This window comes from Pelmatolapia mariae, linkage group LG9 (genome assembly GCF_036321145.2).
Source record: "Pelmatolapia mariae isolate MD_Pm_ZW linkage group LG9, Pm_UMD_F_2, whole genome shotgun sequence".
Lineage (NCBI taxonomy): Eukaryota > Metazoa > Chordata > Actinopteri > Cichliformes > Cichlidae > Pelmatolapia > Pelmatolapia mariae.
The window spans coordinates 4176128-4202207 of record NC_086235.1 but is presented as its reverse complement, the minus strand read 5'-3'; the positions used below and the strand labels follow the sequence as shown (position 1 = coordinate 4202207).

General features: G+C 41.4%; 1 protein-coding gene across 2 annotated transcripts; it reads left to right on the top strand.

Moving 5' to 3' along the window:
* Nucleotides 1-26080, top strand: LOC134634923 (zinc finger protein 239-like). 2 transcript variants are annotated; one of them, XM_063484382.1, is made up of 4 exons: nt 1-335; nt 5104-5211; nt 16775-17458; nt 20958-26080. In XM_063484382.1, the coding sequence occupies exons 2-4, from the start codon at nt 5194-5196 to the stop codon at nt 21363-21365; spliced, it is 1110 nt and encodes a 369-aa protein (XP_063340452.1). In that variant the 5' UTR covers nt 1-335; nt 5104-5193; the 3' UTR covers nt 21366-26080. The 2 variants fall into 2 exon arrangements, with proteins under 2 accessions (XP_063340452.1, XP_063340450.1); XM_063484380.1 differs by having other exon boundaries at nt 2-335; nt 20955-26080.

The window sequence follows — 26080 nt, the reverse complement described above, 5'->3', positions numbered from 1 at the left end:
GTGTTTCCGGTTACTGTGGAGGTCCCAATATGGCGCTCCCCGGTGGCTGCAACCAGACGCTCCCCAGCAGAAGAGTCGCGCGGAAAGAGCTGCTTTTACACGAAGGGGGAGTAAAGTAGTGAACTTAGAGGAGAGAAACAAACTAAAGTACCGATCATATACTACTACCAACGTTTGGATCGATATCTGCATCGATCTGCCCACCCTTGTCTCCTGGATCGTAGCTGAGATCAGCGTGAACCACGTGGGTCTCTGCTCCCTGATCTGTTTCCTGTGTTTGGAAAGAGTTCCAGCTTCATCACGGAGTTTCTCTCGGTTTGTGGGCTCATCTAAAGGTAAGCACCGAGCTAACTTTACTGTGAGTTCAGTTCATGTTGAGTTTAGCTCCTGAATGAGGTCTTCTGCTGCTCTCCTCGGTGTCTGTTCACAGTTTATTGTGAACACGTTGAGAGAAGAGTGAGAGAGTGTTTGGAGAAAAACACCAACTAATCATTAGCTCAGCATGCTGGGAGAAGTTGAGCGTTTGCTCGCTTGCTCGATTCTTTCTTGCTTTGACTCGGGGGCGTTTTTAGCCCATGTTTGAGTCAAAGCACTCCCAAAGATTCACAGTACTTTATAAAAAGCATATAGTATTTGGTTGAGACGTAATATTTTAAAAACAAAAGTATAGATGTGCCCTCCCCACACACACAAATGTTTTGTTCCATCTCGCCTCTCCCCTCCTCTGCCTCTAGCACCCTTGCTGGTGGCTGAGACACAGCAGATCAGTTGTAAGTGCCTGGCTTAAAACAGGACATGTTAACTGCATTTAACCTTCAGTTATGAAGGAGTCAGACCATGTTTCTTTTTAGCTGAAAAACATTACAACAGGTAACCTTCAGTGTTGAAACCGTGTTTTTGACGTTTGCTACCCTACAATCCGTGTTGGATCAGTGTTTCAGTATTTATATATTTTATTAGATGTACATGTGGTTTGGTTATTTGCCTTTTGGTTGAAAGTACACTGAGAGATGACTTTATTAGTGATCTTAATAATATCTTTTTTCATGTTAATGTCATTTTTTCATCTTATTGAATACATCTACATCTATTTGTGTATGATTGTCAGTCCAATGAGGGGGAGAGGAATGAGGGAGTAAGTACAAGGCCAGGAAGAACCTGGTAAGAAAACAGACACGGAATAGTGACAGGCAAAACAGAAACTGTTAAACTGCTTGAGAGACTTTACCACCAAAAAGTGACAGATTTACCAACCTCAAGGTGAGACAACATAGTTTAAAATACTATAAAAAAAATCTGCAGAGCCAGTAGTAGGGCTGGCCAATATGGCCTAAAATCCATATTGCGGTATAATCTGAAGCACCTGTGGTAACGATATGTATCACAATATGTTCTTTTCTTCTGTTTAACATATTTTCAACACTGAAAGGCACCCTTAAAATCCTTTGATTTTCTCAAAAATCGATTGTGTGCCTTATGTATGAATTCTAGTTGTGTTTACTGGCCTGTCAAAAAATGCTTTAGTACGGCTTTAGTAAGCTACGAAGCTGCACTACTTGATGGATTGTCGGAGCATTATGGCTGTGAGGAGCCTTGCGGAGTAATCTGGGTCCTAAACTCTGTCAGGTTTAGGTCCCAAAGTCAAATGAACACTGAGAGTTAAAAACGTTCGAAATTCTTTCATCTTTAATAAAATCATCAGCATTGCTGCTTTACCAGGTGTAAAAATTAAGTTTAACATCCAGGCATCCATGAAAACAGAATTTATTAAATTTAATGGAGTTACAAGTTAACAGGAAGTTAGCTCGCTAGTTTCCACCTAAACATGACATACCATGTTCTGACTGAGAGATTTTTGAAACTAATTGAATTCAACATTAAAGAATCAATGGTACGGAAGTGGAGGAAGCGCAGTTTTTGTCTTTCCCCATATTTCAAAAGTGCTTCGTCTCTTTGCTATTGCCATGCTTTCGACCAAAACGGGCGCAGCTTGATGACACCATCAACATGCGCTATCGTGGTAGAGTGGTATAGTCAAAATCTCTACTGTTGGCCAAATTTATATCGTTATACCGTTCGAACCGCCCACCCCTACATAGTATTATCTGCAGTAAAGATCTTTTCATACATAGTATACATTGTACTATAGGCAAAGTTGCCTCCGTTTTAATATTTTTTTTAAGTAGTTTGTAAATTTGTACATTTCAGGGACTCTTCTATTTCTGGAGTATATTTTATGTATCTGTATACACATTAAAAGTGAATCTCTGTTCAAAAATGCAGTCAGTTTACTTCTTACTCACTATGAGCATCATTCATTATTCTCCTCTAGTAATTAAGGTTAGATATGTATTTTTTATTCCAATCCATTCTTCTTTTGCAGCATGTATGGTTTAGTTACAGACTTTAAAAATAGTGTTTTGCTTTCTTTTTTACAAATGTGTGGATTAAATTGTTAAAATGTACAAAACAGTGATGTCATGTTTTCTGACTTGGACCCAGGCACTGAGAGACTTGATGAATTTTAGAATCTTATGATTTAATAAAGACATTTGCAGACTTTGCAGAAATGGAAAAATTATGATGACTGATAACGGAGATGGAGACAACAGACGACAAGAACAGGGAGGAACAGGGGTTTAAATGCAAGGAGACAGTCAGAGAGAACTCGGGACAACTGGAGACATTTAGGGATGCAGGGACTGACAGAGACAGGGAAGAAGTCTCATCATGACAAGTAAAGTTTATGTTGCCTGCTGGGCAGCTTTCTGGGTAAAATCAGGGCTAACCCTTCACTCTATCACGTGGCTCGGTGCTGTCTCTGTTAAAGAGCCTTTCTTTCCACTTCCTCCATGTAAAGGTTGGCTACAATGGGACGCACTGGGGAGCTCACAGCACATCCATGTTTGTGTCTGTATTTAAAATATGTGGTGGTGAGGCAGAGGTCTAACAGTGTGCAGACCTGATCAGGGTGAAGCTGGTTCTGGTTTGTAAGGAGCTGTCTTGATGTAGTTGTTTCCTGACAGTCTCCACTGCCTCGGTTGGAGGTATACAAGTGAAAAGTGAGACCACATCAAAGGACACTCTGCTTTCATCTGGATCAAGTGTAAGTTTGTGGACCTTGTTGGTGAAGTCAGCAGAGTTTTTGATGTGATGGGGTGTGTTCCCCACACAGGGAGCTAGGATGGTGATGAGGTGCTTGGATGTTGTAGGTGGCTGAGTTTATGCTGCTACCAGTGAGTCTGAGTGGGACTCCTTCTTTGTGTATCTATAGAAGTCCATATATACAGAGTGTAGCATCCCTGGGTAAAGGTGGTGGTCTGCAGGGCGCTCAGTGGCTTTTTCCCTTTCAAGTTCTTGTAGGCAGCTGATGACTTTCTTTTTGTAGTTGCTTCTGGGGTTTCACCTTGAAGCTTCATAGGTATTGATGTCACTGAGGAGTGTAGTAATGTTTATTTGCTCTGCTTCTTCTTGTCAGGGATAAAATACATACAGTCAAGCCCATAATTATTCATGCCCCTGGCAAATTTTGACTTAACATTACTTTTATTCAACCAGCAAGTGTTTTTTTGACTGGAAATGACACAGGTATCTCCCAAAAGATAATAAGATGATGTACAAGAGGCATTATTGTGGAAAAAAATATTTCTCAGCTGTTATTTACATTTGAACAAAAAGTGTCATGTCCAGAATTATTCATACCCTTCTCAATAATAAATAGAAAAGCCTTTATTGGCTATTACAACAATCAAACGCTTCCTATAATTGGAGACCAGCTTTTTGCACGTCTCCACAGGCATTTGTACCCATTCATCTTTACCAATGAGCTCCAAGCCTTTTAGGTTGGAGGGTCTTCTTGCTCTCATCCTGATCTTTCGCTCCCTCCACAGATTCTCAATTGGATTAAATTCAGAACTCTAGCTGGGCCACTCCAAAACATTATTGTTGTCTGCTAACCATTTCTTCACCACTTTTGCTGTGTGTTTTGGGTTATTGTAGAACTGCAATGTCCACTTGTGCCAAAGGCCAAGTTCCTCTGCAGACTTCCTGATGTTGTCGTTGAGAATCTTCATGTTTTGCTCTTTTTTTCATGGTGCCGTTTACTGTGATTGGGTTCCCTGGTCCATTGGCTGAAAAGCACAAACGCATTAGACCGTAGGGATGGTGCTCTTTGGGTTGAAGTTTTACTTTTTTACGCCAAATGAAGGAAACATCATTGTGACCAAGCAATTAAATTTTTGTTTGACCATAACACAGAAGACCAGAAGTCTTCTTCTTTGTCCAGATAAGCATTTGCAAAGGCCAAGGCCAACTTTTGTGTGCCTTATCTGGAGAAATGGTGTTGTCCTTGGTCTGCATCCGTGGAACGCAGCAGTGTGCAGTGTCCATTGGGTTATCTGCTTTGAGATGTTGCCATCAGCAGAGCCCAGATTCACCAGAATGGCTATAGTGGTGATCCTAGGATTCCTTTCACCTCTCTCATTTTCCTCCTGGCCAGCACACGTGTCACTTTTGGCTTCCGACCACATACTTTCAGATTTTCCACAGTGCGGAACATCTTGTATTTTTTAATAATACTTTGCACTGTAGCCACTGGAACTTGAAAACATTTAGATATGGCCTTGTAGCCCTTTCCTGACTTGTGAGCAGTCACAATGCTCAGCCGCTGGTCCTCATTGAGCTCCTATATTTTAGCCATGACTGTCCACAAACCAACTGCAGAGGGCTGCTGTTTTTCACCTGTTGAGTTGAGTTAAAATAGCTGTTCCCAATAATCAGGGTAATTAGGATGCTTTAGAACAGCTTGGACTATTTGGAATGGTATAGAACTTTGGATTTTCCTAGAGACTGTGACAGTTTGTGAAGGGTATGAATAATTCTGGACATGACACCTTTTGCTCAAATGTAAATAAAAGCTGAGAAATATTTTTTTTCCACAATCATGCCTCTTGTACATCGTCTTATTGTCTTTTGGAAGACACCTATGTCATTTCCAGTAAAAAATAAAACCTTGCTGGTTGAATAAAAGTAACGTTAAGTCAAAAATTAGCCAGAGGTGTGAATAATTATGGGCTTGACTGTATCTATACTTTTGTGTCCCAGCTGAGTAACAGGAGAGGAGAAGAGTCTGGTGGAGCAGCAGAGGAACAGTTTCAGCCATTTGGACTCAGCTCAGCCGCCACAGAGGAAACAATGACATCAACAGAAAAGGTGAGAAAAATATCCCAGTCACACCGTTATTGAACCTGTGTGCACAGCTGGTTGTTAACAGCAGCTTTGTCTTTTCCATTCTGGGCTCCTCCAAACATACAGAATCTACATTCAAAAACAAAAACCACAGAAGTTACACAATATCATCAGTTGGACTCTCCATTTTTCATGAAGTAAATTAGGGCTAAAATTTATATGGCGATATACAATATACATCTCGATATTTATTTTAAGCCATAAAGTAAGAACAAAAAGAGAGTTCTTAGTAAAGGCTGTGTCCCAGATTGCGCAGAGGCAGTTTTATTAACATACAACGTAGATGTACATCAAAAAATTACTCAGAAATAAACTATCAGCATTTATTAAATAATAATGCTCCATATATAAAATAAAACACTGTTGTTTTTGCACATAACAAAAAGCAATAGTGCAGTCAAAATGTAAACTAAAAGACGCTGAGCATAATAACAAAGACAGATTTCGCAGCTGCTCTGTTCCCATGTTCTACTGTGTACCGTGTGACAGCCTTGTCTCTTAACATGTGCCATTTGTGGTCCTTATACACACATAATAAGGTAATATTACGTTGAAGCACGGTACGTATTACTCCGCGACACTTCTGATTACAGTAGCTGTAATGCTCAGACAAACCATGTGAGTGAAGTTGGCCCCTCACCTTCTTCAAATCCAACAAAAGTGGTGTTAATCAACTGTGCTATGTTTGTGCTGATTTGTGCTGCTAAAATTGTTATTTGTGCACAAACGCTGTCCATCTAATCTGACTGAGCTGGAGCTGTTTTGCAAAGAAGAATGGGCAAGGATTTCAGTCTGTAGATGTGCAAAGCTGGTAGAGACATACCCTAAAAGACTGGCAGCTGTAACTGCAGCAAAAGGTAGTTCTACAAAGTATTGACTCAGGGGGCTGAATAATTACGCACACCCCACTTTGCAGTTATTTATTTGTAAAAAATGTTTGGAATCATGTAGGGCTGTTCGATATAACAATATATATCGGATGACGATATAAAAACGTCTTATCATTTGATTTTACGCTATCGTTTGTTTCGTGGTGTCGCAAAATAAACTGTTTACGGCAATATTTTTTCACCGTTCTGATGGTCACTGTAATGGCTATATTCATTTCTTAAAGTTCTCTCTTTCTCTTATATTTAATATAACCACACTACTGACGGACAAGCGCCTGTTTTTATGCGTTGTGGTTAGCAACAAAGACGGTAACACCATCGCATGTCCGCTTGTTTATGTACCACATAAACCTTTCACAATAAAGCTCAAGATACTGTTGGGACTTTTCAAAATAAACTGAATCACGTGAAAGAGCAGATTATTTACAGATGAGATGTAAAAAAGAGCCGCCAGGTGCTAAAAAATAAACCTCAGACTCAAACGTTAGAACAGGCTTTTCCCCGCAGCACGCTGTGTAATTAATACTCACAAAGAAAACGGTGGCTGTTACAACTTATGTCATGCATCTGTTAACCCTTTAAAGCCGGTCGGAGCGGCCACGCTTCGTTTTGCGTAACTATTTTAATATTATAATGGTTGTATTGGTGTATTGAAATGCTCCCAAAAATGGCACTACAACATGTAAAAATATAACATAAGCTCTGGCCGACTTGGTTCTATGGTAGGTCGTAAAGGGTTAAAACACTCGACTCCAGCTACATGACGCACAGCTGGAAATACTTCCCGCAAGTCGAGCTGCCCGAGATTCACCGAATTTACAGAAAATGTTACATTTCTGTGATTTATATCGTTATCGGGACGATAGAATTCTTATATTGGGATATGAGATTTTGGTCATATCGCACAGCCCTAGAATCATGTATGATTTTCGTTCCACTTCTCACGTGTACACCACTTTGTGTTGGTCTTCCAAGGAATTCCAATAAAATTGATTCATGTTTTTGGCTGTGATGTGACAAAATGTGGAAAAGTTTAAGGGGGCCGAATACTTTTGCAAGCCACTGTATAAAAGCTATGATGAGACCATGGTGTAGCAAAACAGACGACCTGACAATGAAACACAGAAAACAGAGGACTTGAATACAAAGGAGGTAATCAGGGGAAGTGAGAACACATGGGGAAACAGCTGACTGAAATTAAAAATAATGATGTCACAGGGCAGTGAAGCTAAACACTGACAAAAACACACCAGACTCTTTCAGAAAAAACAGGAAACAGAGAAAAATACAATAATCAACGACATAAAACAAAAATGCACAAAACACTGGGTCTCAGACCCAGGAACACCACCAAGTCATTGGTTCAGGTATGTGGATGACACCTGGGTGAAAATCAAATCTCAGGATGTACCAAAATTTACAGATCACATTAAATCGGCGGACCAACACATAAAATTCACCAGGGAGGATATGAAAAGTGGCTGGTTAGCCTTCTTAGACTGTGAGATTTCCATCATTAATCGGGGAGATCTAAAAAGTGATGTGTACTGTAAACCTACGCATACGGATCAGTATCTCATCATCCACTGGAGCACAAACTGGGCGTCATCAGGATGCTACAACATAGAGCGAACACCATCTCCACAGACACAGTGGCCACAGAAGCAGAAGAACATCACATCAAGAAGGCCCTGAGTAAATGTGGTTATCCCAGCTGGACTTTTGTCTAAGCTGGGAAGGCGCCAAAAGAAATCTTCAGCCAATCCAGGAGAGAAGGACAACTGCTGACTAAACGAAAAACCGTAGTGATCCCATTGTCATGGCATTGGGTCTATGACCCAGTGTTTTATGTTTTATAGTTTTATTCTTTGATTATTGTTATTTTTTCAGTGTTTCTTGGTTTTTGTCATTGCTTTTTGGATAATGTTTTCACCACCCAGAGAGGAGATTACAAAGACCTCTCCCTCTCCCACCTTGGTGCCTCTGATCACATCACTGTTATGCTAATGCTAGCATACAGGCCCCTGCTCAAAGTCGTCAAACCAGTTCATAAGCAAGTACGTGTGTGGCCAGAAGGGTCCTCAGAGGCACTGCAAGGCTGGGAGATCTTTAAAAGGCTGCCACACACGACAACACCACAGACTTAGAGGAATATACAAAAACTGTCATTGCCTACATCCCAAAATGCATTGATGATGTCACAGAGACCAGGACTATCACTGTCAATCAGAAACCATGGCTCACAGGTGAGGTCTACAGGCTCCTAAGGTTGTGAAATGCAGCTTTCGGAGCCGGGGATTAGGTCAACCTAAAAAGAGCACGTGTCACGTGGCATCAGAGACGAAAAGGCAGTACTCCCGGAGGATTTTGCAAAGCTTCAGCGACAGCAGAGATACTCGGAGGCAGTGGCAAGGAATACAAACCATCACAGACTACACTCAGCAGACCGTGGTGACACAATCCCCAGAGAGTGTGTGGAGATCCCTTGCCAAAATCAATATACACAAAACTCAAGGTCCTGATAACATCCTTGGACGAGCACTGAGAGACTATGCTGTGAACCTCACAAATATCTTCACAGACATCTTTACCACATCATTAGGGTCAGACTGTCCTTCCCACATGCATTGAAGCCTCCACCATCATTACTGTACCGAAGAAATCCTCTACATCCTGCTTTAACGACTACCGTCCGGTTGCACTCACCCCCATCATAAAGAAGTGCTTGTAACGGTTAGTCATGCATCAAATCAAATGATCTCTTTCCACCAACCTGGATCCATTTGAGTTCGCATACCGGTCAAAACGCTCAACCGATGATGCAATTTCAACTGCCCTTCAATAAGCCCTCACACATCTGCACACTATAGACTCATATGTTAGAATGCTGTTCATAGACTTCAGTTCAGCATTCAACACCATCATTACCTACTAACTTATTCACATACTGGATCTGCTGGGGATCAGCACCTCGCTGTGTAACTGGCTCCTGGATTTCCTGACAGGAAGACAGCACGGGGTCGTACCTCCAGCTCACGAACACTGAATACGGAGGCTCTCCAAGGATGTGTGTTGAGCCCCCTTCTCTTCACTCTGCTGACCCACGACTGCACACCATCACACAGCTCCAACCTTTCCATCAAGTTTGCAGGCAAAACAACTGTGGTAGGTCACATCAGTAACAATGATGAGGCCTACTATTGGGGTGAAGTTAACCATCTGGCAGAGTGGTGCGGCAACAACAACCTGTCCCTGAATGTGGAGAAGACCAACAGTGACTCTACTTCCCCTGCTAACTGAGAAACGCAAGAGATTCAACCCCCATTATGAGCACCTAATACAGAGGCACCATTGAGAGTATGCTCACCAGCTTCATCACTGTGTGGTATGGCTCCTGCACTGGGTCCTGCAGGAAAAAATTACAACGGGTAGTGAGAGCAGCAGAGAGGATTGTGGGGACCTCCCCTCCATGCCCAGGAGATCTACTGCACCTGCCTCATCCGGAAGGTCCTCTGCATTACAGGTGACTCTCCTCATCCCTTCAACAGCTTCTTCAGTTTGCTACCCTCAGGAAGGATACTAAAGAGCCTCCAAGCCAGAACCAGCAGACTGAGAGACAGCTTCGTCCATCAGGCTGTCAGGATGCTGACCATCTCTGAATCGAGAAGGGAGGCCCAAGGGTAAATCTTTCGCCATCTAACAATGCTGTGATTGCAGCCATTCCTCAACTCTCTGTGAATGGTACTCATGTCCTTTGATCAGTAGGCTTTGATTAATATTCGTTGATCAATGGTCATAAGAATTTGCATATTAACAATCATAGAACAAACCTCCCAGCCCATTGTTCATTCAGTGGTGCTGGTTTCAGTCACTGTGCAAATGTACTGTTTATAAGATTGGGGAAACCTGCAGTCAGCTGAGACTGAAGAAGTCACTTGGATGAATGACAAAACGTTTCTCCCACTGAAAACGCTACGTCCAGATGAACAGAATCAACCTTTTGGGATTTACTTACCTGGATGATTAAGCACGCATCAAGACCTTATTTTATTAATATTTTTTAAAATGATAGCAGCACAAAGAAAATATTTTGCAGCACAAACGTAGCACAAATGTTTGACATCAATTTTGTTTGATTTGGGTAATATGGGGTGGCTGGTCGACCCTTTGACCTTTACATTTTCATTAATATCAGAAGCAGCAAAAATGACAATTTTAGCAGACCAAACCAGCACAAACGTAGCACAGTTGATTAACACCAGTTTTCTTCACTTACATAGACAAACCAAGTGGTGTGGCTTTTTAGCTTACCAAAGTTATGCTAAAACATTTTTTGATGTTTTTCAGCGCCGTGTACCACATAAAATCTGTTCGCAATCAGTAAGCACAACCAGAATTCATACATAAGGCGCACTGTCGATTTTTGAGAAAATGGAAGGATTTTAGTGTAAGCTTATAGTCAGAAAAATATGGTATACGTGTTTTTTAAGGTGGTTTGTTTTGGGGCAGGAGGCTGGGAGACTTCGCTATGGGCAGAAATCTGTACCATCACAAACTAAATTTCAATAATTTGAATTGCTCGGATTGAATCTGAATTGTAACTTGAATAAATGCTTTTACAAACTGAATTTGAATTAGCCTAATTTGAATTTCAATTTATTGGTTTGATCAAAGTTAATAAGTTAGCTAAAGAGCTGGGATGCTGTGTAAGACATAAATAAAGCTAAAATTAGAGCTGGGCGATAGAACGATAACGATATGTATTGCGAAATAACTTTTTCTCGATAGAAAAATTAAACTATTGCGATAGGCCTCATCTCTCTTGTCCTCTTAAAAAAAGAAAAGAAAGAACAGCCAATCCAAATTAAGTAGCGCAGAGCCGAACCAATCACAGCCGCAGCGTCACGTCACGTGACTTGTTACGTACAGCACAAGTGCCAAGGCGCACATGTGTATTTGTTTTTGCAGCCGGGCTGCCCAGGTACTGTGAGTTTGCCGACTAGAGAAAAATCAACCGAGAGCGTGAGCGAAGGTTACCGAAGAAAAAACAGATGATGGTTCCAATGCCGGAGAGATTGTCAACCGGAAGGGCCATAGAAGTTCCGTAGTGTGAAGGTATTTCGGCTATTTCAAGTCTGACAAAAAACAGAGTAGCGCGCACTGTAAACTGTGCCGAAAGCAAGTCTGGAAATACAATAAACCGGTGCATGCTCAATCTCTGACTGAAAGCGCTAATTCGTCATTCGGCTTTTGTCAGACTAAAGTAACTGTTAAAACTGTTTGAAAAGCTAAGCTATACAACAAGGAGAGATTGAGAATTTCCTTTTAGTTCTCAGTTTATTTGATATTGACAAAAGTTAGTCAATTTTGTCTGTTCTTCTGTAAAACAAACTAAGATTTATTTTTAGAATTAAAATTTTGTTTCTAAGTGGAATTGACAATTTAGTAGTCTGTTTTGTTTGTTCTATTTTGAAACTTAAACGCTTTAGTGGCTGCCTTTTGTGTAGTTTGCAATATTTGCCTTTATTTATCTGAAAAAGTCTCATGTTCCTTAAGTACATCTACCCTGTTGAACTTATTATGGGAAATAAATATTTAAATCAAAACAAGCTGCAGATTATTTCACATTTTACTTGTGAGCAACGGCACATTTCAATCTTACAAATATAGTTATTTGGCTTATATCGTGATATATATCGTTATCGCCTGAAATGAAAAAAACATATCGTGATATGAAAAAATCTTATATCGACCAGCTCTAGTTTCAAAGCAAATGAATTCATTTTTAAAATATAAAATTCAATTTCAATTTAGTGTTGATCATCTTCAAACCAATAAATTGAATTTCAAATTAGGCTAATTCATATTCAGTTTTTAAAAGCATTTATTCAAGTTACAATTCAGATTCAATCCGAGCAATTCAAATTCGAATTTAACTTATTCAAATTCAGTTTGTGATGGCACAGATTTCTGCCCATATTTCGCAGTCTGGGATACAGCATGCAGTTTCACGCACTCTTCATTTTGCACTTCATGGCGCTGTTGTAAATGGTGAATACTAGTAGTGCTCCAACTTTTAGTCGAGACACTTTCCCGACATTTTCTACAGGATACATTATTCTGCTGCTTGTCTGACACTCCAAATAATACGTGTCAACACGTTAGCGCGGTTAGCTTGAGAGGGAGTTGTGTTCAGTGAAGGACAGAGGCAAGGCAGAGTAACCTTGCGTAGAGGCAAAAGTGAACTAAAGAGAGGCAAACTTGCGGCTCCACAAGTATAATTATAATGTAACATAGACTATGTTGATATAAACGATATTGTCACATCTCATGTCTCATTTAAAATATATCGATATATTTTAAAAAATCAATATATCGCCCAGCCCTATCCGTGATCAATATTTCTTCAATAATACCATTTTCATTGCAACTCTCATTGTAGCACATCATTGTAATTAATTTGATACTATCTGTGATACTACTGACTTCCATGTCCTTATCTAGTCTCATCTAACTATAACCCTTAGAGAGTTTCTCAGTCTTGTTCTCTAAAACCTAAAGATTTATGAATTTGATCACCTGGTCCCTTAACAAAATCAACACCCTACTGTCGACAAGAAGTTTGGGCTCGGGAGAGCCCGATAGTCCTGCAGGGACGTTTGGTGCCGGATACACGATGTTCGCTTGCGTCATGTGCCTCACTTTCAATGGAAGCATTGAACTACATCTACCTATTTGGAACCATGATAGCAGAGTTCTGACTGTTAGGAGCTGGCTCGGACCTGGCTTATCAAAGAACAAAGGAAGCAGTCACAGCTGTTCAAAACCCCACAATGCAGCCAACACGATTGACAATGGCCAAGCCGTGAGTACTCAGACTGTGTTTATTGAACGCAATATTGATAACATCTTGAAGAAGCTCACCGCTCTGCAACGAAACTGCGAAAATGCAGTTGTTCATCCGATCCCAAAACAACCATCTCCTTCATGTGGTTACCCAAGGCCAAGGCTAGGAATGGGTACCGGTTAGGGCTGCCACAAGCGATTGTTTTGATAGTCGACTAGTCACCGATTATTTTTACAATTAGTCGACTAATCAGATCATGCATCCATTGGACGTAAAACGTACAGCTTATTGCACCAGCAGCATCTGCTCTTATATAACTATCATTAGCTTACAGCTTTAAGTGTTTAAGGTATGTGATAACTAAAAATAAAGACAAGATGATAGTTTATTACATTTTAATGAAATTTGTAGATTGTTTCAGTGAAGTTTAATAAACTCAGTCGTCTGCTCCTTGCTATCTAAAATGTAACGGGACACCGGAGTATATTCTCCAGCATCTCACACTTCTGATAATCAGTTGTCTGCTTGACGTTTATTCAGCTGTGTAAAAACTATAACTTTAATCTCAGCCAAACCGATTTACTCAGGAACAAATAAAATACTAAAAAAAAGCCAAACAATAACATTTTTAAGTTATCTAAGTGACTTATATATCATGTTTAACCTGAGTAGGGAAAGACGGCGGTGGGTTTGAAAACGATTTGCCGGGAGTCCGGTGTTCTTACGGGCTCCAGTGAGCCTTGAACCCCGGCTAGCTATCGAGCTAGTGGGTAACAGGCGTCTCCGAAAACGTCGGAGCGCTTTTGAAAATATGTGGTGTCTTGATAAACTGAGCAGATATTTGAGGTTTACACAGTTACATTCTCACCTGAAAATATGTTAAACGTTTATTTTGTGACCCAGAAAGAATAATAAGAGTAATATTAAAACTAACTAGCGGCCGCCATTGTTGGAAACTGAGCAGGGCCGCGCTATGAATTCTGGGACACAGCTTCTTCTTCTTTGGGTTTAACAGCAGCTGGCATCCTTGTATGTGCAGTGCTACCATCTTCTGTTTCAGTCCGTTATTACACTCTTAAATCCTAATACTTATTCTTGTGTGTTTTGGGATCTTACAAAGCTTCAAACTATGCGTCGACTATTAAATTACTCGTCAACGATTTTGATAGTCAGCGTAATCGTGACTAGTCGACTAATCGTGGCAGCCCTAGTACCAGTATCCGGTGCTACTATGGCACTGGTTCTGACATAAACGATAGTAACCAGACCGATAAGCAGCGCACATTTCGGTGCTTTATTTCAGTGCTTTATTTCAGTGCTTTTTTTTCCTGAGATGTCATACACTTTGGATTCTAGCCAATCATTTTACCTTTGCAAGCGTAGTAGGCGGGCCCAGGTACGTACGTTCTTTTAGAGCAGAGCTACAGATTAAAAATGCCCAAGGCGAAGCGGTCAAAAGTCTGGCTGTACTTCACAGCAAAAGATGCAAACTCAGCAGCCTGCCACAAGTGCTTTAAGGTGATACTGTGCAAAGGAGGTAACACCTCGAATCTGATGAAACACCTGGTGACGCATAGTGTTTTTTTTAAAAGCCGAGAAATGCACCGTATTTGATTGATTGATTGATTATACTTTATTCATCCCGAGGGAAATTGGGTTAAGGCTGCCAGCCGTGCCAGCGCCGTCTTACCCATCCAACCATACATACATTACACAAACATCACATGGGGAAGACAGGTCAGAGGGGTATAACATGGAAAAGCACAACATGAGGAAAGATCAGGAGAAAAAATAACTCCCCCCAGACTGAGCTCCAACAGGGAGATCAGTTTGAGAACAGAAAAAAACACCTCTGCACATAGCACATGAAAAAAACTCTTAATACACCAAAGAAACACATGACAAGCAACAGGGGTGGGTAAAGGGTGAGAGACATCCAATGTAGACAGTACATCTGGGCCTGCAGCATAAGCGCTGGTCTCCTTGATCCACCGTCAGCATCGGAAGGGAATAAGCGTCGAAGGCGTTTGGAGGGGGAGGGGGGATGAGTGTATATCTGCATGTGTGTGTGTGTCCAGAGTTCAGCTGAGACAGTGTCCTTTGCCCTGCCAGGCTAAGTAAACAGTCTTCCAGCCAACCCAGGTGGCCTTGCATAGAATGGGAAGAACAGTCTAAGCACAGTCCATTATCAAGGTGTTGTTGTTCAGCTCCAGCCTTGAGACCGCAGCTGGCGCCGAAGGGGTCTCTGCATGAAGTGATGATGGTTTTTACTTTAGTGCGAACAACTCATATAAATTTCAAAGCTGTTCTAACAGTCCGACACTGGTCTCTCAATCTCCCGTTGGAGAGCCGTGTGCTTTCTATGATGTTATCCAAACTTACGTTCCGTGATGTTGTCATTCTTGTGCTCAAAGAGCAGATTCTGAGAACTCACGACCGCAGTGCGCTTCCCAAGATGTGATCCAATTTGTACTCAGGTGTTATTCGAGCGAGCCCCTCCAGATGTAATCAGTTTGCACTCAGAGGTCTTGTTCTGAGTATTCACGGCAGCTGTGCGGTTCTCCAAGATCTTATCCGTGCTGCACTCAATGAGCCCATTTCGAGAAACTCACGCCTCGTCCCATCGTTTCAATCCCAGTGGGCAGCCTTGTGGGGGTTTGAACAGCCGGTTCTGCTTCCTTAATTCTTGGATAAGCCAGGGCCAAGCCAGCTCCGATCAGCAAGAACCCTGTTATCATGGTTCCGAATAGGTAGATATCTTCAGCACTCAGGCTCACCCGAGCCCAGACTTCTCGTTGAGAAGGGGGTGTCAACTGCATTCAGGGACCAGCTGATCAAATCCATAATTCCTCTTTTAGGTTTTAGAGAACAGACTGTGAGAGAGTGTTCCAAGGAAAAGTAATACAAAAAACATGAGACTAGACAAGAACACAAGAGGCTAAGCAGGGAAGCTAAGGGAGAGGAGAGGATAAGGTTTGATAACTTGCTGCAAGACCGAGCACATCTACTATGGGTGTGGTGCCTGTTATCGGACCTGGAGTTAGCAACATCCCCCAAGAACCCGAAGAGGAGAGTCCTGGCCCCTAGCCCTGCCAGTGTTTGTGTTTGTGTTTTTTCCATTGTTTAAGAACTGCTTCCAGCCAAGAGTGATACCATATATGCCCTATAGCTGCAGCATAGGCATAGCTGCAGCATATAACATTGTTATCTGTTTACAAAAAAACAGCTAAACATGACAGGTTTTAGGACAAAGTTTGTGTTCTCCATTCTTTAAGCACCGTTTAAGCACCGGCACAGTTTCAAAAGTACCGGTTTGGCACCGGTATCGGATAAAACCTAAACGATACCCATCCCTAGCCAAGACTGGCCAGACAATTCTCCCTGATAGCAGGACCTTGTTTGGACTATCTGCTTCTATCCTTCAAGGTCACCTACGTCAGCTGGAGGACTGGTGACTTTTGCTTAACCGGTGAAAGGACACTCTCCTACAAGATGAAAACCGGATTTGATTTTTCTCCTCTTCTTTCCTCATGTACTCTGTATTTCCATTGTTTTGTTTTTTCCGTACCTCTCTGACCTGACTTCCCAATGTTATGTTTGTGTATTCTATGTATGGTATGGAAGGGGTGCTCATGATGGTGCCGGATTGTCTGGCAGCCTTTAAAACATTTTCCCTCCGGATAAATAAAGTATTATCAGTTAATCAATCTTTGATTCCACTAATGTAGGGAGTTTCAGTTTGTTCCACGACTGCATTTCACTCACTGCCTCTGTATCTCTGTCACTGCAGGACCAACATGGAGCGAGAGGTCAGCGCTCTCTGGAGGCCGCCAAACCTCACAGAAGAATGGGAGAGAAAAAATACAGCTGTGATGAGTGTGAGAAGGATTTTAATCGGAAGTCTGACCTGATACGGCATCAACTCATCCACAGTGGAGTTAAAGCACACTACTGTGACTTGTGTGGAAAGTCTTTTACCCTGGCTGGAGCCTTAAGAAGACACCAACTCATCCACAGTGGACTTAAACCGTACAGCTGTGACTTGTGTGAAAAATCTTTCACCCAACTTGGACACTTAAAAAGACACCAACTCATCCACAGTGGAGTTAAAGCACACAGCTGTGATCGGTGTGGTAAAGCTTTTGCTCGTAGTAGCAGCTTACAAAGTCATCTAGTTACCCACTCTGAAAATAATAAAGCGTATAGCTGCGACATTTGTGGAAAAACATTCAGCACGCTAGTCAAACGAAATATTCACCTGCGCATTCACACTGGACATGATGTTTACTGGTGCGATCAGTGTGGGAAACTGTTTACAACAGCCACACACTTACAAAACCACATGTTTACCCACACTGAGGAGAGACCTTATAAATGTGACTGGTGTGAAAAGGCTTTTAAAGAGCCACGTTCCCTGAGACAGCATCAACAGTTTCACACCAGAAAAAGACTCTACAAGTGCAGTTACTGTGAGGTATGTATTCATATTTTTACAGTTGCAGTTACTTTGAAGTATTATGTGAATGAAGTTTAATTTCAAAGCTAAATGAGACATGAAAACTTCGTCGACAGAATATTCAGTCAATTCTGAAACAAATCTGCTGAAACTTTCCTGATGTTGGAAAAAAGCTTCTCCCCTTTCTATCTAACATTCACACTCTAATGGATGCATTGGAGAGCAGCTTGGGGTTAGCATCTTGTGGCATGTAGCAGGGCTCGCAAAATCGCTAGCCCGACGGGCTGAGATAGATTTTGGTCACCTGACCGGAGATATCGCTAGCCCCGGGACGTCGGGCTAGCGATTTTGCAAGCCCTGTGTAGAGTAGAGCATCCAGGGGTTTAACCACCAATCTTCCCATTAAGAAGATTACCTACAATTGAAGAGACATTTTCACCCAGTAAGCTGAGGTGGGTCAAGTATTGAAAAATTGTACTCAAGTAAGAGTAGCATTACTTTAAAATAAGTTTACTCGAGTAAAAGTGAAAAGTAGTCGGTGAAAAGACTACTCAAGTAGTGAGTAACTGGTTGTAATGTCCAATTTATTTTTTAAATAAATACTATCAGACAAACAAAAATAAATAAATATACACATTTTACTATTTTCAAATAGAATATATGTAAAACATAAACTAAATAAGGCACAGCAATTCTAATTTCCAGATTTCAGTTTTTCACAACATAAAGCCTTTTTAACCAATATCTACAGTAAATAATATAAATATATAAACAGTGCAAACCATTTCCAGTGACAAGATGTGTTGTATAATTTATATTCATTTTTGCTCCAAATGGCACAGCAGCTTCAGAGAAAACATTAGAGCGAGGCATCTTCAACATATGTTCATACAAGGCAGCTCAGTTTACCATAAGTTGTATGGGTGTGCATTTATTTCTGCATATTTAGCAAAAATGTGCCATTTCTTCACTCAGTGAGGTGATGGTTAAGCTTCAGCAGCAGTTTGCTCTCAAGGTTCTTTCTGTGAAGCTGTAACTGTTTAGCAGTGAACAGGAGTCCTGCATGACTAAGAAGTCCTTCACAAGCTCCAGATGCAGGAAGAGCTGTATTAATTTTAATTGACAGCTTTTTGATGTGAGGAAAGCCATGCAATATATCCATACCTCCAGTGGATGGACATGAAAGGTACCTCTCCAGCCCCCCTGCTTCTGGCTTTCCTGACCCAATGGATCCATTATCTTCATCAGCTAGGCTGCTGTTTGTGCTGGCCTCATCCAGTTCTGTGTCTAGGTGATGTCTGATGAAGTTGAGACCTGTGGAAAGATGTATGGTTTTCAAAAGAATTAGGTCTGGTTATTATAGTGCTGTATACACTGCCAAGCTGTGGATGTTTGGCATAACAATTTGATCACACTGGAGATGTTTTTTACTAACTCTTGTTGAAAAACAAAATCGTGTCCTTCATATCTGCAAAAACAATTTGCAATGAATTCCAGATTAAGTTCAAAATAAGAACATGTGCAAGGCTAAGCAGTGCTAGCCAATAGATCCTCCTCGCACTGTTTGGCTGTTACTCTGGGGAAAGACGAGAAAGACGGTGATGAAAGCTGTGACTGGAGCTGCGATGCAGCCTCTAATCTCTGCATGGCTGTCCTGAAAAGGCAAACACCTCAATCTCTGACTGTGGTGCCCCTTCCAACCACAGGGGAGGGAGACCGATGAAGCTAGCCTCTTAAAGCTGGGCATACACTGTGCAATTTTTGGTCCATTTTGATACGATTTTTCAGTCGTTCGACTGTTTTGGGGAAAGGCCAGAGTTTCGCCTTAATTGTGTGTCGTGCATCATGTAGTATACATGGGGTAATGAGAAGCGATTAACACCTCACGACCAGCTCCTGATCATCAATCATATGGTTGCAAGATAATCCAACCTGTTTGAAACCTGGTCGCCCTTCATGAGGGTGTCAACGCAACCTCTGACACAGAAATGCTGCTGGACACAAGTGATGGAGGCACAACTTGTAGAAATTTTGCAAGCTCATCTGAGTATGGGAGCGTAGAGCTGCCACCCAGCCAAAAAAAAAATATGACGTTATAATGTGAAAAGTTTATTGTTCTAACAATGTACTATCATGTTTGTTATTACAGTGTACGTAATTATCACGTCATAACAAAAAACCTTTCGTACAAAATATTATATAGTACAAACGTCATAATTATGTATATTTTAATAATATGGTAGTATATTGTACAAACATGAAAAGTATATTGTTAGAACAATAAACATTTCACATTATAACGTGATATAGCTCTGTTTTTCGTTTGCCTGGGTGGAAGCTCTACGCTTCTATATCGAGGCTTTTCAGTGTGACCTACAAACTTCTAACCCCTGCGATTCAATCGTACAGTTTGAGCAGGAGCTAAATAAGGTGACTGAAAAAAATTGTACAGTGTATGCCCAGCTTAATGCAGACTGTTTAATAAGCTGTTTCACATAACAAACCCTGTTGACCGCTGTATTGCCTTCTGATTTAACAGTTAAAGCAGTAGAGACGAGCTGTGTTTACATCTGCGTGGAACTCTAGCTTCATTAACCAGGCTAGCTGTTAGCTTAGAGCTCACGCTAGCTAACCAGCGAGCAGTTAAAAGCTGCGAAAACAACACCCACAAACTTATCTCACTACAACATAGGGCCAAAAATATGACGTGATTCTAGTGTAATCAAACTCGGGGCTCGAGCTCAACACAGCTGCTGTAACATAAGACTGACATCCAACTAACCACAGCTAAAAAGCTATTTAGAGTAAACGTACCGTGACACGTTTCCTCAGGTTACATGAGTTGAGTTTTTTCATGCTGAAAAGTCGGTTTGTTTTGGCTCACACTGAAGAATCCAACACTGAAGATATAACTGTTCTTTGTTTCACTTAAAAGCAGTACAAATCTTTGTAAATGAGGCCAAGGGTGTTCATCCTCTTCAGTTCTAGCGGAAACAGCTTACTCTGCCATGTTTTCATGTGTTTCTTCTTTCCATGTTTCCGCTACTTTAAAACGCTTGGGCTGCTCTGCCCACCACAGTTTCAAACTGGTCATGTGACTGCATGGCCACATCTGATTGGTAAAAGAGTTACAGGAAACTCCAGTGGTGGCGTGATCCATTAGTAGCAGTATTATCTAATGTGTGAAATTAATTATTTTAAAAAAAAACAACGAGTCAAATATTGCCAAATGTAGCGGAGTAAAAGTACCGTTTCTTCATCACAAATGTACTCAAGTAAAAGTAAAAAAGTATCGTGCAAAATAGGTACTTTAAAAGTACTTTTTTTTTTTCAAAAACTTACTCAAGGAAATGTAACAGTGTAAATGTAACTCGTTACTACCCACCTCTGCCAGTAAGCTGAGCGTTATAATGTAAACAGTAAAATGTAATTGGACGTTGGCAGAGATGCTCTTTATTTCCGGATAAAAATGGTGAAGGAATTCCTGACTTACACTGTCTTTGTCTTTGTTTAGAAGCAGAGCGACACAGATGGATCCAGTTCTCAACCCTGCCGTCACTGTGGTGGTGGGAAAGAGTTTCTCTGTGACCTTTGTGGAAAAACTTGCAGTCATCAACGAAGCCTAAAAGTACATCAGCGTAGACACACTGGAGACAAAATGAACTACTGCAAAGAATGTGGGAGTGGTTTCCCTAAACCAAGTGAATTAAAACGACATGAAGTCAGTCACAGTGGGGTTAAAAAGCACCTCTGTGACCAGTGTGGGTCATCCTTCACCACTGCAGGTTACCTTAAAGTACATAAACGAGTCCACACAGGAGAGAAACCATACAACTGTAGACACTGTGACAGAAGTTTCTCATATTCAGGGAGTCGTGATTGCCATGAACTTCGACATATTGAAGGGAACTTTAGAACAGTGTGACAAGAGCTTTAAGAATCTCAGTTTATAATCCGAACATAAACAATCCCTCACTGTAAATAAACTGTTTTACTGTTACCAATGTGCAAAAACATTCACTTCATTATCTGCTCTGTGCAAACATCAGCATGATCCTGCAGGACGGACTTCACTGGATCACAGTGAATCTCAAAAGACAGAAACATCCTCTTCTGGTTTCAGGGTCAGACTTACAAACCAGATCAGGCTCCACAGAGTTCAGATGGAATCTCCTGTAAAGAGTGTCAGCTGATGTCACACTTGGATCTCATGAGGGAGCTCTGATACTTGGACTTCAATTCAGGAAGAAATAACATTCTAAATGGGGGGGTTTTTCCGTGAAAAGCTGGACTTGCATCAATAATCCTGAATGTTACATTTGGGAAGCTGCAAGTTTTTTTTTTTTTACGGATTTTGATTCTCCAAAATGTTATCGCTGTCACGTTTAAATGGTTTTCCCATTGGGACACCGTATTTAGTAGTTGTTGTTGTTATAGATATTGTTTTATCTTATAGTTAACTGATATTGTATAAATACTTGAACTTAACTTTTGTTTTGATCTTCTGCCTGACTGGTGTTTTCACCCGTTATACTGTAGAGGTGGGGGGGAAATCGATACAGCACAGCATCTTGATATTTTGCGTTGTGATGTTGTATCAATACAGTGACCCCAAACATCAATATTTAATAAAGAAAATAAAATACTCTGGGAATTACTCTGGGAATACAGTGAATAAGGGGGCTCACCTTATAAGAGGCCAACTTTCTGCAAACAGTTGCAGTCTGACTTGAAGTGACTGCAATCACTTTGGGAGACATTGTTGCAGGTTTTAAATAAATGCTGCCTTATTTATAAATGCAGACTAAATGCTGCCATGTTTTCATCAGTTTGGTGTTAGGCTTGGTCAGTGAGCACTGCTTGAGGGGACTCGACTAAAACTAATATATCCATAATTGATGGCTTAACATTCTGCATTCAAGTATAAGTTTGTCTAAGTCCGCCATTGTAGAAATTCATTGCACCGAAACAAAAACGTGCACAGTGTGACGTCAAAATAGGCACACACCTTTGACGCTGCGTTTTCTCAGTTTTCCTCGTCCACACGTAAATGCAAAAACTGAGTTTTCGAAAATATCCACCCTGGCAGGCGTTTTTAAAAATCTCCGTTTTCAGCAACCGAAAACGCCGTTTACGTGTAGACGAAAGGTGTAAACGCATAGAAAAATCAGCGTTTTCAAAAATACCCTGGTACGTGTGGACGTAGCCTTATTCATTATTCAAGGCACAAACGGAAAGTCATGTACGCGTGCAACGTACAGTCACGTGGGCATGCTGCGTGAGCATTCGAACTGAGTCTAAAGTTTTCGTGTGCGAATTGAAGCGGGTGCTGTCCAATCATCAAAAGTAACAAAGTCATTGAACACATTTATACAGTTACCTTTACATTTACCAATCATATATCACAGATTTACAATTTTTTTTTAGTACTATGCAAAAAAGCAACCGCAGAGCGACAGTCTGGGTCAATGGTGGCCGAGGCGACAGCAAGGCTAACAAAGGAACCCTCGAAAGGTTAGGCTAGCTTTGTAACAGAATATAACAAAAGTATGAAACAAAAATGTTTTCTTTGTTGATAGACTGTGTTCGCAGTGCAATTTATTTGTTGCCGGACTGTAAGATGAAAGTAGACACAATTTCAGGCTCCCACATTTTGTCCGAAACTGTACATTAACGAGTTTTTTACTGTTATTCAAATGCGACTGTGGAAATAACGAATAGAAGAAAATTCATTCATTCTTACCTTATACTAATTGTGGTGCAGGCCAGTGCAGTGCATGAACATGCCTTCTCTGGTCAATTTCGCTGAGAGTAAATGTAATGTCCCGCTCTACTGTACAAGACTTGTGAATGGTTACCTGGAGGGATGTACCACTGTGAGAGGGGTGCTACGGAATAGTCCAAGTGTTCGCTGCTTTAATTTCCCGGTCAACTATACATAAATTGCACGTCGACATGATTTTTTTAAAGCTGGTGAACTTTAACTAGACCAGAAATCGGTGATAACAAAAGAACATTCAATCTACTTATACTTTACTTACTTTATACCTGCTCAGTTGCAATGCAATTTAATGCTCAACTACAAATCAATGGCTTTTTGATGGTGACCTGTAGGGATGTACCACTATGAAAGAGGCACTTCAGATGATCGCCGCTTTGATCTCTGGTCATCTATAAATAGACGTTTTGGATGAAAAATCAACATCAATTCAATGTCCTATTGCTATCTGGGAACAGATTAAATGCCATGTTGAGGCTGTCATTTTTAGCATCTACATGGATGTTAAAATCACCCACAATAATTATTTTATCTGAGCTGAGCACTAAATCAGATAAAAAGTCTGAGAAATCAGAGAGAAACTCTGTGTAAGGCCCAGGTGGACGATATATGATAACAAGTAAGACTGGTTTCTGAGTTTTACAGCTGGGGTGGACAAGGTTAAGCCTGTGTTTCGAGATTTCTGGTAGTTAGAATGACTCGGGGGTGTTGATTCATTTAAACTAACATAATCATCCGACTGCCTAAGGCAGAGTAAATCGATTGGTTGATCAATTATTAAGTCATGTACTAACAGAGACTTCTTGGACACCACTCAGACAGCCAGCAATTTAAGGAGAACATGCGGCTAAACATGTCACTCCTGGTCTGATTGGGGAGGGGACCAGAGAAAACTACAGAGTCCGACATTGTTTTGGCAAAGTTACACACCGATTCAATACTGATTTTAGTGACCTCCAATTGGCGTAACCGGGTGTCATTACTGCCGACGTGAATTATGATTTTACTGAATCTACGTTTACCCTTAACCAGCAGTTTTAAATTTCTCACAATGTCGCCTGCTCTGGCCCCTGGAAGACAATTGACTATGGTTGCCGGTGTCTGTAGCTTCACATGTCTGAGAACAGAATCACCAATTACCAGAGTTTGACCCCCGGCGGGTGTGTCGCCGAGTGGGGAAAAACGGTTAGACACACAAACAGGTTGGTGGTGTACCTGGGGCTTCTGTTTAAGACTATGCTTCCTCCTCACCGTCACCCAGCCGCCCTCTTTCCCCAGCTGCTTGGGGTCTGCCGGAGAACAGCTAGCGGGGCCTACGCTATCTTCGGCTGCACCAGCTACAGGGGCCTGGCTAGCTACGGGCGAATGAAGGGTGCGAAGCCGAGTCTCCAATTCAGTAATCCTGGCCTCCAGAGCTGCAAATATGCTACATTTGTTACAAGTATCATTACTGCTAAAGGAGGCCGAGGAGTAACTTAACATCTGACACAATGAGCAGGAAAGTGCAGGAGGGACAGGTGAAGAGGCCATGCTGCTAGCGAGTCGGCTACAAGCTAAGCTAAGCTAGCGAAACAGTAAAGACAGAGTGAGTGAATATTTTGGCTATAAATTAGGTAGTGAGTACACAGAAACTGTGCTTCGAATGAAGCACGTGAAGATTATACTATGAAAAAAGAATGTAACTAAAAGTTTTTAATTAAATTGCTATGCAGATAAGCTACTCAGAAACACCACCGTGTTTGAGCAGGAACAGGAAGTGATACTCTACCGCAGCGGTCCCCAACCCCCGGGCCTCGGACCGGTACCAGTCCGTGAGTCGTTTGGTACCGGGCCGCGAGAGTTGAGGCTCAGGTGTGAAATATATGGTTTTCAGGGGTTTTATCGGTTTTCAGCGTTATTTTATTATCGTTTTTATCGTTAACTCAGTTTTCCTGGGTCTTTTCACGTGTGTTATGAATAAATCTTCTTTTTTTTCGGTACCGGTACTAGTTTTATTTTGTTGTATTTATCCGCGACACCTTAAAGGGCCGGTCCGTGAAAATATTGTCGGGCATAAACCGGTCCGTGGCGCAAAAAAGTTTGGGGACCGCTGCTCTACCACAGAGCGAGCGAACACCAAGTGACAGCGCCACCAAGAGTCAGGAGTCAGTACAGAGCGTGTACCTCCCAGTTAATGAGGACCATTTTCTTGGCAATGCATAGGGCCGTGAAAACAATGTGGGCTGTGTTCATTTCTGTCCTGACCTCATCCAAGCTGCCCTACAAGCACACTAAAGGGGAGGCTGGAATGTTACATTTCAGAAACTTTGATAAGTCTTCACATATTCTGAACCACAACTGGTGGACAGCACCAAAGAGCGTTGATGTAATTTTCTGGTGTATTGCCTTGACAGTGTGAGCAGTTGTTGGAAGACGTAAAGTCCATCCTGAACATCCGATGACCAGTATAGTGCACTCTGTAGTATTTTGTGTTGTATTGATTGCTTTCTGATTTCTGATCCATTGAAAGGTCATATTTCAAACTCCGCCACTCTGCGGTCTTCCGCTACTACTTGGTTTGAGTTTTGAACAAAATACACTCTGGGATATTTGTCTGGGCTTGCCTACAGTAGCTAGTCAGCTGACTGGAGACCAAAACAGCCAATCAGAATTTTTTGCATCCAAGTCTGTGATTGTTTGGTTTTGTGGCACAAATATAATGGTGTACATAAAGAGTTGAGCATGCAGGGGCAGAAATGTTGAGAACGCGAGCGACACACTGCGACCAGGTCCGCAGAGACCTGAACAAGAGCAAATGCAAAAGCTGAGTGAGAGGAGCTGTTATTGTGTGTATATGGATAATAGCAAACACTGAAATTCAT

What these genes read in the sequence shown, in the direction of transcription:
- LOC134634923 (XM_063484380.1), top strand. An exon ending in ACAAGTGCAGTTACTGTGAG is followed by an intron (nt 17,459 to 20,954) that starts GTATGTATTCAT and finishes GTCTTTGTTTAG; the next exon opens with AAGCAGAGCGACACAGATGG.